The sequence below is a fragment of the Fusarium mangiferae genome, assembly GCF_900044065.1.
Source record: "Fusarium mangiferae strain MRC7560 genome assembly, contig: FMAN_scaffold018, whole genome shotgun sequence".
NCBI lineage: Eukaryota > Fungi > Ascomycota > Sordariomycetes > Hypocreales > Nectriaceae > Fusarium > Fusarium mangiferae.
In genome coordinates this window covers 116,663-128,582 of record NW_024573938.1, presented here as the reverse complement: position 1 = coordinate 128,582, position 11,920 = coordinate 116,663, and the positions used below count along the sequence as shown (strand labels likewise).

At 49.5% G+C, this 11,920-nt stretch overlaps 5 protein-coding genes across 5 annotated transcripts; 1 reads left to right on the top strand and 4 right to left on the bottom strand.

The window, feature by feature from the left end:
• Positions 1-54: 54 nt before the first annotated feature.
• Positions 55-784, bottom strand: FMAN_11804 (uncharacterized protein; the record flags this gene model as incomplete). The annotated part of the gene is made up of 2 exons (XM_041824516.1): positions 55-581; positions 649-784. The coding sequence occupies 2 exons, from the start codon at positions 782-784 to the stop codon at positions 55-57; spliced, it is 663 nt and encodes a 220-aa protein (XP_041689988.1).
• Positions 785-1,350: 566 nt separating this feature from the next.
• On the top strand, positions 1,351-3,611 carry FMAN_11803 (uncharacterized protein; the record flags this gene model as incomplete). Its single annotated transcript, XM_041824515.1, has 6 exons — positions 1,351-2,052; positions 2,102-2,159; positions 2,214-2,678; positions 2,730-2,968; positions 3,019-3,084; positions 3,138-3,611. The coding sequence occupies 6 exons, from the start codon at positions 1,351-1,353 to the stop codon at positions 3,609-3,611; spliced, it is 2,004 nt and encodes a 667-aa protein (XP_041689987.1).
• A 43-nt stretch (positions 3,612-3,654) lies between these two features.
• Positions 3,655-4,926, bottom strand: FMAN_11802 (uncharacterized protein; the record flags this gene model as incomplete). Its single annotated transcript, XM_041824514.1, has 1 exon — positions 3,655-4,926. One exon carries the CDS (start codon positions 4,924-4,926, stop codon positions 3,655-3,657), a length of 1,272 nt encoding a protein of 423 aa, XP_041689986.1.
• Positions 4,927-6,545: 1,619 nt separating this feature from the next.
• On the bottom strand, positions 6,546-8,507 carry FMAN_11801 (uncharacterized protein; the record flags this gene model as incomplete). The annotated part of the gene is made up of 1 exon (XM_041824513.1): positions 6,546-8,507. One exon carries the CDS (start codon positions 8,505-8,507, stop codon positions 6,546-6,548), a length of 1,962 nt encoding a protein of 653 aa, XP_041689985.1.
• Positions 8,508-9,947: 1,440 nt separating this feature from the next.
• FMAN_11800 (uncharacterized protein) lies at positions 9,948-11,571 on the bottom strand (the record flags this gene model as incomplete). The annotated part of the gene is made up of 2 exons (XM_041824511.1): positions 9,948-11,059; positions 11,112-11,571. 2 exons carry the CDS (start codon positions 11,569-11,571, stop codon positions 9,948-9,950), a joined length of 1,572 nt encoding a protein of 523 aa, XP_041689984.1.
• Between the last annotated feature and the right edge of the window lie 349 nt (positions 11,572-11,920).

Here is an 11,920-nt window from a genome sequence, read left to right as displayed (position 1 = left end):
TCAACTAAACCAAAGTAATACTTGGAATCATCGGCTCTATTGTTTTTCCACTTTCTATTGAGTCCCCCACTGGAGCTGGTAGATCGAGCTCGATACCTTGTACTCGCGTAACGCATCGATAGCGCCTTCACCAGTCTCAGCGACAGCGAGAAGACCCTTGTTTCCCGGCTTCACAAATCCTTCCTCGACTGCCTTATCCAGCCAGTCAATTATGCCATTCCAATAGCCATCAATATTGAGAAGAACGATACCCCGACTGTGAATGCCAAGCTGGATCCATGTCGTCGTCTCGAAGATCTCTTCCATGGTTCCGAAGCCGCCGCTAAGACCAATAAAACCACTTCCAGGACCTCCTGCAAAGACTTCTTCAGCCATAAGCTTCTTTCGCGTGTGCATGTCCTTTACGAGGGTAGTTCGGCCAAACACTGCTTCATCAGGAATATTCTGGGCCTGGCGCGAACCAGCTCGTTCGTGTTTGACGAGGGCCTCGGGAATAATGCCATGAACAGATTGAGGCCCATTAATCGAGACCAAAGTCTTGGCGATCTCTCCCATTAGGCCAACAGTTCCGCCACCGTAAACTACAAAGTATCAGTCAATTGCTCAGGGAACCCATTCTAGTAATCGGCTATCCCTACTGTCACTCACCAAGGTCGATATTATTCGCAGCCATCGCACGAGCGAGCGCCCGGGCAGCTTCCATGTGATCCGGGCTGGCACCAGTGCCTGCTCCACAGTAGACACAAATCTTGGTGCGGGCTAGAGACATAGCGCTTTGAGTCATTGCTGATGACGGAGATGATGTAGGGTAGCCCGAGCGGTAGTTGAATATTGGGTACTTGGCAGTGAATGGCGATGTGGATGTAAGGGAAGAAATATTGTGATAAGACAAGAGCTTATGAGCAGGCTGCATTTAGAAAAAGGTACAAGGACGGCATTTAAAAAGTAATCTATTCATTTAATGTCCCATCGTGTTTGTGAGGATGCCTATCACCTGGCTATTGGCCTCGTAGCTCGGCCGAGTTTTGCACAAGATGCATTTATACGTAACCATGCCTACGACTGCACATGAAAAACATGCCAATTTCAGTCATACAGGGTGTGGCAACATTTACTTTCATTAAATGGCAACCCAGAAACCTTTCAGTAACCTCCTGGTCGATGAATAATGTAATCCGGATTGTAATGCTCAGATCGTTAACAAATTTCATCGGATCCCCCCGCAAGTGATGATAGCCGGGTTTTAGCCGGATGAGGATGCAAACCAGATCCACCCACAAATCTCGGCCGTGTTCAAAATGTCTCACCCGCGATAATTGTGCAAACACGGCCGACCGGAAATAATTACACATGCCAAATCCGAGATCAGTCCGACGCAGTCAGCGGTCAGTTCTCGCCTGCACTAATTGCTCTCGCCGCAAGATCAAATGCTCCAAGACTATTCCCTGCACCGCATGTGTGCGCCAAAATAAAGCTGCACAATGTCAGCGAGAGCCCGTCACTGTTGTCTCGAGGCGTTCGGTAGGGCGTTCCAGGATCTCTACAGCACCGGATGACCCGCCACCTGTAATTGTACCTTTCCCAGAAGCGGCCAGTCTCGCACAAGTGTCGCCAACTTCGGTCGAGGAGGTCGCTACTGGCACTACTATCAACACTGCACCTGGCAGCAGAGCTGCAAGCAGTAATGACTTCCTACCGCAGATTGATGAGCGAATGATTGAACAGCTTTTGGCTTCGCTGTCGACGCCTGACACAAGATTGACCAACGAAGCTGCTGCCGTGCTAGAGTTTCTGACCCACGGTCGACGTAGTATTCTCAACCAATTTATCGGACGAGAGTCTATTTCCACCTCCATGACGCAGCCTGTTCAAAAGTGGGATACTTTCCTACCTGCCGAGAATGCTCGCTCACTGCTAGCGCTTCATGGGATGCATTTGACCTGGATGCATAACACGGTTCATATGCCTACGTTTCTGCGCGAGTTTGATGAGAATATTCTCAAAATTGAGTGTGATAGAAATTGGATAGCTCTTTATTATTCTCTTCTCTCAGTAAGATGCGCGCCCTGCTGCCTAACTCGCAAATCTGACGCTTCACAAGCAAACGCTCTACCATCTCGACAGCGACTACCTATCATCTCTACCCCAGCCGATAACAGGTGAGCTGCCTGGCAACCCCCATTGTACAAGTGACTGATGTTTCGCTATACAAGTTGACAGCAAAGCGTCGCGTGTCTTGTTTGACAGGAGCAGAGAGATGCTCTATAAAGCCGAGTTCATGGATAAGCATAAGCTTACCTCGGTTCAAACACTCTGCTTGCTGGTTCAGGTTGCTCATAATTTTGACAAGTCCGACCTCATTTGTGTTCTCGTATCCGCTGCTATTCGCATCGCTCAATGTCTGAACCTCCATAGGTTGGGTACCGATAACCCTGGTGCCGGTGTCGACGAGGCCGTCGACGGCGAAGTGCGAAAGCGAGTTTGGTGGTTTCTTGTGCGGTACGACTGGCTACAGATCCCATTCCAAAACACATGCCAGATTCATTATTCACAATTCAACACCCCGATGCCCGCTAACTGTCATGATGATGAGGAACGCATGATAAAAGATGGCGGAGTTAATATACAACCAGCTGAGATATCCACTATTACTACTTGGACGAACTGCCTTGCCCAAAGTAAGGCCAGCCACTTCGAACTCAGGATAAAGGCTGACGGCAATTCCACAGTGGCTATCGTTATGTGGAGACATCATGATCGCATGCTAAGAGTCGGCACAACACAGGCTGGTGAGTTTGATAGAAAATATGATGAAGTCGTGCGAGCCGATGAGGAGATCAAGAGCCTGTATCTCTCATGGTCTGATACGTTACGAGACGTCAATACTACACCAAGCGACAACCTCGCAATCGATGGTCTGCCTACGGCCCTAATGCCAGCAATGCTTCTCATGAGTATCGCTCAGAAAGTCGGTAAAGATTCACTATGTACCGGTGTTCCTGACTGATAAAGTAACAGATCTTTACTGTTCATCGCCAATTCCAACTATCATGCTTTCGCGACAGGCGATACGCGTTTTCTCAGGTAAGTAGTTAGTGTCCTCGATCACGTCTGGGATGATCAGTGACCCGATGCAGTTGTCGTGCGTGACGATAGCAGAACGAAGCATCGAAGCATTCCAGAGATGGCCTGATTGTCTTGAGGCACGCATCTGCCGTAGAATGTGGACTACGCTATCGTACATGATCAGCTGCTCAATCACTCTCCTTCTTGCTTTACTCTTCAAGGCTCAGAATGCCCTCACGCATGACTGGAAGAGGCTACGAGCTCATGTCGAGTACGGTAAAGCGTTTATTGGTAAGGAAGCACAGGCGAGCTCGATCGCCAGGAGAGGAGTTCGATTACTTGACGCGCTGATGGAGCTCGAGCGTACATCGAGGTTCTCATCGGACATTGAAGCGGATATTGGAGATACCATACGTTGCGTTGCATTAGCTGATGACGACGGTGTTGAAGCCAATCCCGGTGAGGGTTATCAGATGGTCTTTCCATACGGACAAGACCTTTGGGAGAGTCTGATGAGGGATCCTGCTGAGGGTGACCTGATATGATTATCTTATGTGGACTGAACTTGAATTGAACACGATAAGTCTATTACTGCCTTGGTCTCCTGACGCTCGTCTTCTCGAAACTAAAGTTCCACGTTATCTTGCGAGTCCCCCCAACATCTGAGGACCCCATCCTTCCAGCATGTTGCAGTACACTTGGCGTGATCGCGTACTTCTTAAGGTGATGGCTATCAGCGAAGCTTTCTATGAGCGAGTCGCCAGCAACAGCATCGGACGCGGTGTTCAGGGCGGCGCCAAGCGCGTCCAGATGTTGCCGAGGGATCACTAGACCCTGTGCACAACACCCGTAGTTCGGCATCTCATGAACGCCAGTTGGATACGGATTGACTGCAAGACGACCAGAGAGGAAGTACAACAGGATAAAAGACGCCGTCCAGAATGTCAGGTGCGGTAGGGCCCAGATGGTGGACTTTGGGTGAAAGGTCTGGGATCTCCGTCGGGTGTCTATAGCCACCACCAGAAGGTAGAGGGCCAAGACGATACAGTATACTGATAACGAATTGACGAGATATGTTGGCCATTCCTCAGCGTTCCAGCCCATGTATGTTTCGGAATAGAACAGTCGTAGGTATAGCCAGTTCTTTGCGTCTTCGGTTCGTTCGAGCTTGTCCAAGGCAGTGGACAGTCGCCCTAGCCAGTTTTGCGCAGCAATGATATCATCTTCTACCAAAGCAAAGTAATCTGCCCTTTGTTTTTGGCAGGCGGCCATCAATGTAGCGTAATCGCGATGGACTCGGTCGTTTCGGAGGAGCTCATGGCTGCGATCCGACGCGACGCTACGGTACCGGTCGGGACAGTCAGTTGTCGAAGAGTTGCCGTAGAAGAGGACCTCGTCCGCTAAGCGGTTAAGCCATCGTCTCCCAAAGGCAGGATGGGAAGTTGGATCATCGTCTGCCAGTAGTACGACGACGTGTATCGCCTGCCTCTGTTCGAGGCTGAGACCTTGGACGAGCGAGGCTACGGCTCGGGGCAGGAACTGCTCTCGTTCTCGCGTGACACTCGGTATGCCGACACATAAACGCTTACTCGAGTTTCGTGGTATTGCTTCAGTACCTTTGTTGAAAGGGGGGAGTTTCGCTAGCTCTTCTACTGGGAAGTGTTCGGCCACGTCGAGCAGTTCATCGGCTTGCCGCTGTCGAATAGCACTGTATCGCGTCTCGTAGGCTCGGGCCGAGTCATAAAAGAAGGAAGAAGGGTCGGAGAAGGTGTAGAGCCTGCAGAGTTGGAACAAAAAGACCCACAAACTAGCCAAGGAGGCGTACACGATAAAGAGCCGTCGGTTATGTCCTATCAGCATTGTGATCAAGATACAAACGTAGCCAAAATGCTATACATGTTGAATATCAGTTGGCGGATCTGTACAATGTTCTTATTAGAAGCTTCGGAAAATATCTTGACTGCCGACTTGGCATGGCACATATTTTGCTACATGCGTCTAGCGGCGGCCGACATGTGGACTTGTTGGTCATGATCAACCATGGAAGACCGATTTTAACCTCTAAGCATGCCCGACAGAGAAAATACGAGCTTTCATAGGCCATAAAGTCACGATGGGTGTTTCAAAAATATCGTATGGTGCTGTTTGATGTACATGGGTTATGATCCCCTCGGGCTGTGCGGTGGACTCACATGAAGACACTGCTGAGATATCGCATAGCAACTGTTCGCCTTCGAATGTGGTCTTTCAATACCTTGTCACTAGTTCGCTGGATGCACACATAGGAACTTGAGTAAGAAGTCCGTTTTTACTAGGCATTTAGGAGTTCCATCCCTAACATACATCATTCGTCCCAAGTATCGTCCGAGCCCATTTCATCTCTGCTCCTGATCATCCGACTGCTGTTACCAGCTGCTAGCCCCAAACGATAGAGCATCAAGCTGCAGAGCAAAGCCACAAACCACGTGGATTTGTTTCACGCTACCTAAAAATATTCGAAGGATTCGGGATCTAAAACGCGGTATTTGACTACACGATGTTTAGGTGACGTTTGCTTTGGAGCCGTTGTGGCAGTGCAGCGGCCGCTTAGATAGTTTGTTTGTGGGACGGACTTGCTGAGTAACGACTTCGGCCCGGTATCATCAGCAAACTCGGGCCGAGCAATAGGGCTTGTTCGCGAGAATTATTCCCATGAAATGCAAGGCACCGTCAATACAGCTCATGCCTAAGAGTCAGCAACTTTAAGGCTATCAAAGAAGGTTGTTTAGAAACAACAGGGCGCGCAGATCTCAATCTCGGGCTCCACTATGCTTGCCATACAAGGCGCATCATCATTGCTTGGACCCTCGGGCAATTCTTAGATTCAACGAGAAGGCAATAAACTATTTACTAGTGAGAAACAAGCATCTTCAGCATGCATAACAACACATGCTACCGCTTGATTCGTGGCCATGCTCGTATTGCTCCTGATATTGAGCCTACGTATAAGGTTGGAATCATCGCAACAACTAGACTCCAAGACAGGAACCCGACCCAGGCTAGTCGGAGATAAAACAATGCACAATATCTGTAAATGAGAGTGAAATGACACCACTTTGCTAGTGAAGAATTCTCAAACTGTCGATCTTGAGGCTGTGCGCAAGTTCGTCCAGTCTCGTTACTCCGAAAGGCGGCCGACCCGGTTAACGCGGCTCAGCCGCACTTTCGGGCCATTTTTTCCAAGAGGACCTATGTAAGTATTTACCTCGTTGTTCATCATAGAACCGGATCTTTTAGTTCTCCGATATGCATTCCGATAATAAGTAACCATATTCCAGTCTCTATGCTGTGGGACAAGCCCGCCCGAGAGCAAGAAAAGTGAAGACTTTAGACGATGATGACAAAATAAATTTAGTACATAATACCCCTAGCATAGCCTAAGCCACCTAAATATTCACGTAGCTTGGTGTCGAGATCCTATGTTCTCTAGCAAGCTCTCATTAAATCACACTCCAAACTAGAGCAAAAGCTTGCTTATGCCCACGCAGAGTCCTCGGTTCAGTGACACTAAGCGTGATCTTGGTATCCCTCTCAGCAGGAATGTGACTCCAAATAACCTGTTCCACGTTGTTGACATCATCAGGTCTGTCGCCCAAGTTTCCAAATCTGCTCGGCGCATCGCCAACGGCAACCTGAAGATTGATGTTGTTCTGCAAAGCAGCACCAGGAAGATCAGAGTACACCATTGTGACCTTCAACGTAACAGTTTCCGAGTCCGGCCCATCAGGTATGAGAAGGTCTCCAAGGGTGAGTGTTTTCACGAACTCATCTTCGTCATCATTATCGACAAGTTCTCCCTCGAGGTAGCCCTTGTTGGTAGTTATGCCCTTGAGAATGATGGAGTTGGCGAGGTCAACGCGGCCGAAGCCCTGAGCTTCAAAACTGTTGCCCGTGTCCACAGCGCCGTTGACAAGCAAGGCTTTGAGCAACGCGGCACTTGGGGAAGTGACTCCGTCCTTCTGCAGTGACTCTCGAAGGACAGCAACACAACCTGCGACAAGCGGAGTAGCCATGCTAGTGCCCGAACTAAAAGTCCACGCAGGGTCACTTGAACGACCATACGTGGCATTTGGCTGCGCAACTCTCGACATTGCCGACAGAATCATGGTACCTGGCGCAACGACATCAGGCTTGATACGACGCTCGAGCGTAGGCCCCCGACTACTAAACCAAGAAATGCTGTTGGGGTTACCTTCAACAACTCCATCGGCCTTGAAGGCGTCGAAGCGGTTGTTCTTGGCTTTGCGACGGTTATCGCTTGACCCAACAGCAATGCAGTTCTTGGCCGCTGCTTGTGCACCGATGTGGCCAAGACGAGTCCTCTCGCCACCGTCGTTACCAGCAGCGAAGCAAACTGTCATCTCTTGATGATTGGAAACAAAAGTGTCGAGGTCTGTGCTTGCATTGTTGTACTCAAGCTGGCGCGTCCAGACGGGGCCCCAGGAGTTAGTATGGATGAAAGACTGGTGATCGAGTGCCTCTTTGAGTAAATCGCCGAGAGTCTTCTCAGATTCACCGAATAAGCCACCTTCATCGTCCAGAAGAGACTGGACAATTAGAGTCGCCTTTGGTGCAGTGCCCTGGATTGAGCCTCCCATCTTCTCAGAGTGACCATCCCCGAGAACAGACCCGCAAACATGCGTGCCATGCCCATCGGTGTCGTTGGTCTTGGTTGACCTGCCAATGGGGATGAGCTTCTTAACACGACCGGTGAAGGCTTCATGGGCCTTGCTTGCATCGCCAGTATCGAAGCCAGTGTCAGCGACTGTGACTATCTGATTGGTTCCTTTGAAGACGGTGTTGGATCCACTGGCATCGGCATGAAGGATCTCACGTGCAACATTGTTGAAGAAGGTGAGCTTGTGTACCTCTTGAATGGACCCAACACTGTCAATCTTGGCGATCTCTTGCAGCTTGTCATTGTTGCCCTTCAGACGAATGACAGAGGCACCATCTCTGATAGTGAGATCCTCAGGTGATATGCCAAGAGAATCTTGGATACGCTGGGAGATATCCTCAGCAGAGTCGTCCGCACGATTCTGAAGGACGATATCAACAGTACGGCTTTCGGCCCCATCATCCTTAAGAGCTGGCTGGAGCTTTAGTTCTGGCTGCAGAGGCTTCGCATCCTTGACGAAAGCAAGGTCGCGCAGGGACTTGATGTCCGTAGGCTCATAGCGGCATAGCCAGGTGTTGCCGCCGAGATATTCATGTAGTTCGACGTGGAGATCTTGGAGGGTTCTCTTCTCTGGCCTCTTAAGAGGTTCTTGGGTCTCGACAACGATGTAGTTAGTGTTTTCGGGGAGATCGTTGACTCTCATCTCATCCCCGCCGGACTGCTCAGGGCCATCCGGGAGGGACGAGACGGAGAAGGCATTTCCATTGATAGTAGGGCCAGACATGGTGAAGGGGTTGAGTATAGGGGATTGAAAACCAGGATTGTGTGATGAAATATGCAATTGCCACTGTAAAGAGTGATGTGATTAAGCACAGGACGAGAGAGGTTCTTATAGCGACCTTGACGGACAACGGCAGCGATACCAGCGCCTCTCCTTCAAAAAGCGGATGAACCCCTCTCAAGTTATACCTGCAAGGGGAAGCAAGAGAGCTTGAGACCTCACTGACGAAAAGACTTAGGCGAGCTTTCTATCTTTTGGTACATCTTTAGTCTACTTTATTCTGACACCCTCTCTTGACGGCAGCAATTTTTATGGCTCTCTAAAAGCCATGTCTGAAGGTGCGGCTGAAATCAAGGATCGATCAGCCGACAAACTTTTCAGCCCTACTAGCATCAAGAAATTGATGCTATGTCGACTGCCCGGGACTGCAGCATTCCTCAAAGTCATGCTCACAATAAAGGTGGCACAGGGGCGCAAGGAGACCCAAGACCACTAACCCAGGTGATAGAAATACTTTGGTCAATGCAGTACAATTTAGGATAGACTTAGCAAGTCTTAGGTTGGATAATTATGGCAACTTGGTCTAAAGTGGGTGTTCAATTGAGACAATCATGTGTGACAGTTGTATACACTCTTGCATGAAGAGGCTTGCGGCTGAGCGTGAGTGATGAATGACTCCCTAATCCGGGTAGAACGCACTTCATTTCCCGTCCGTGGCTGGCTGAAATCTAAAAGATGGTGGTGGGGGTACCGAATCACAGTGAGAGATTCCAACGGAGCACCTAGTCCCGACACCCCTCACGTCAAGCCCTAGACTTGTCTAGACTGTCGAATTAGAGATATCTTATGCATGTTTTACCATGAAAAGTGTAAATTAAGCTTAAACTGCTTGATGCCCTACAGCGTGATAAGGAATGTGATAACATTAGTCAATAGTCCTATACTCCCGTTTTCTCACGGACATCAGACTGAGACATGTGGCAAACTCGCTTACCGACCTGTCTGCTGTATCGTCTACTGGCTTGTAAAACCTTGATTTATCTACCCTCTTTCGTGAAATGCGACAGGTTGCACTGTTATCTGAGGCGCTAGGATCAGGGACCAAAGCGAGTCTGCGGACCCAGTGTCTGTTGACGGCGAATGAAGGTCTGCGATAAGATATCGTTTACTTGCAAGAATGATTTCAGAATCCTACAAGTTCACGCAGCATTGATGCCATTCTATATGGAGCTAATGCTATTTTGATGACGAAGTAATTTTACAAAAGTGCACAGTCCATAGCAGGTACTAGTTGCAGGCGTCTGTTGGGGTATGGACATATCGCGAAGGAACTTCTAGAGAGTCAACTACCAAATAGAGAACGACGGACTTTGAAACGCTGTTGCTGGTATAACGGTTTAAGCTCTTATAATTACCAAATGTGTTCAACAAAAATGTTCTATCCTACGTAGAAGTCGAAAGCGCCCCCATCGTGACTGTTGAGCAAGGAGCGTCGTAGACAAAAGGCTCCACAAAGTCGACACGAGGCTTCGTGCCTTTACCCAGTTCAATCAGGGTCTTACGACTGGGATCAAATTTAGGCCAACCAAGCTTGCTCAAACCAGACCAAGGATCATCGCTAAAAGAGAACCAAGCATGTTGCATGATCTTGGTGAGCTTCTTCTGGTCCGCCGATGGCTCAATGCCACTGACATCGCCAGATGCGCCGAAGATCATGTGCAGATCAACGCCATGGTACGCGCCACTCGTAGGGAACAATCTCGTGTTATTCCAGTCTGCCAGATATCGGTACGCCCATGACGGCGTATTGTGATCTCGTCGTGCCTGGGCCTGGTAGGATACGGGACAGGTGAAGGATTCGAGAAGGAATGATTTGACTTGGGCGTCAGTGGGAACAACTCCATTTCCGTAGGCGGGAATACGGTAGTATCCGTCTTCGTTGTTGTTATTGCCGAATAGAATGGGGACTTTGACAAAGTTTCCGCTCTTGGTTCGACTGACGTAGTCTGAAAAGACAATCTCGTTATCTGGCTTGGGGTAGAATGGAGGGATGGATCGAAGAACACTAGAGCTAGCAGCAGGCCTGATACCAGCAGCTGCCTTCTTGATATCCTCCCAGTCGACCTTGCGCATACAGGACATGACCTCACTGGTAGTGTTGCATCCTACAGCTGCCACAACCGAAGCCCAGTTCTTCTCTTGGACAGCAGCGGAGTTGACAGGGAAGCTAAACGCGTTGCCCGATGGAGCGATGATCCCATTGACAATTGGGTCCTTCTTGTAGGCGTACGTCCAGTAGTCAACAGCTACGCCACCTGAAGATTGGCCTGCGATGGTGATCTTGGAAGGGTTGCCACCGAATCTCCAGATGTTATCGCGCACCCACTCGACAGCAGCTCGTTGATCGCGTAGACCTAAGTTCTGAGTCTCTCCAGGTGCACCGGGAAAGCCAAAGATGTTGATACGGTAGTTAACGGTGATGACGATGATATCCTCTGCGTCAGCAAAGTATTTGCCATTGTAAAAAGGACTGTCGGTGTTTCCGATAGCAAAGCCTGTATCGCCAAATCAGTCTCGGTCTTGATACACGACACACTAGTAACTTACGTCCACCATAGAAGAAGACAAGCACGGGCTTGTTTGCTCTGGCAGAATTGGGCGTGGCCTTGGACCAGATATTGAGTGTCAAGCAGTCCTCACTCTGGGGGGTTCCGGCTGCGCTGGCAAAGTACGAAATAATCCGCTGGGCTTGGGGTGTCATATCAGGATAATCCACCTTCTTACTCGCCGTCAATGGACAGTCAAATCCAAAACTCTTCGCCTCGAAAGGCTTCTTCGAGTAAGACGTGATGCGCTGAGGAGCCGCAAACCTCAAGTTATCCACCGGCGGTTTCGCATAAGGAATACCCAGATACTCAACAACACATGGCGAATTGTCTGCAACATGGCCAGTGATCGGTCCATTCCCCGTCTCGACAGTGATGTACTTGGATGGGTTGCATTTCGGCGTTGCAGCAGCCAGACCTGCCCAAAGGGCGAATGCAAAAACCCAATTGACCGCGTACATGTTGGAGGTGCAGTAGCGCAGGGGGTGACAGAAGGCAAAGTCACTGTCTCAAGTTGGGATGGGGAGATTTGGGAACTTTATTTAACCACTGGGACGCGCATCGGGGAAGTGCCCTGAATAGGAATCCACAAAGGATGTGGCCAGGTCAGAATGAATCTAGCGGCCGACCTTTCCGGATCCACGGTTTGACAGGGGCACGGCCCGCAGACAATGGGATGAACGATGAAGCTACGAGTTAATCTCTGGGATTGTGTTTCTTTACAATTGAACATAGGAGAGCTCTAATCGCGTTATCCGCTCTTATTTCCTTGTTTTTGTCACCTCAATGGTTCGTAACCAGTCTGATTTA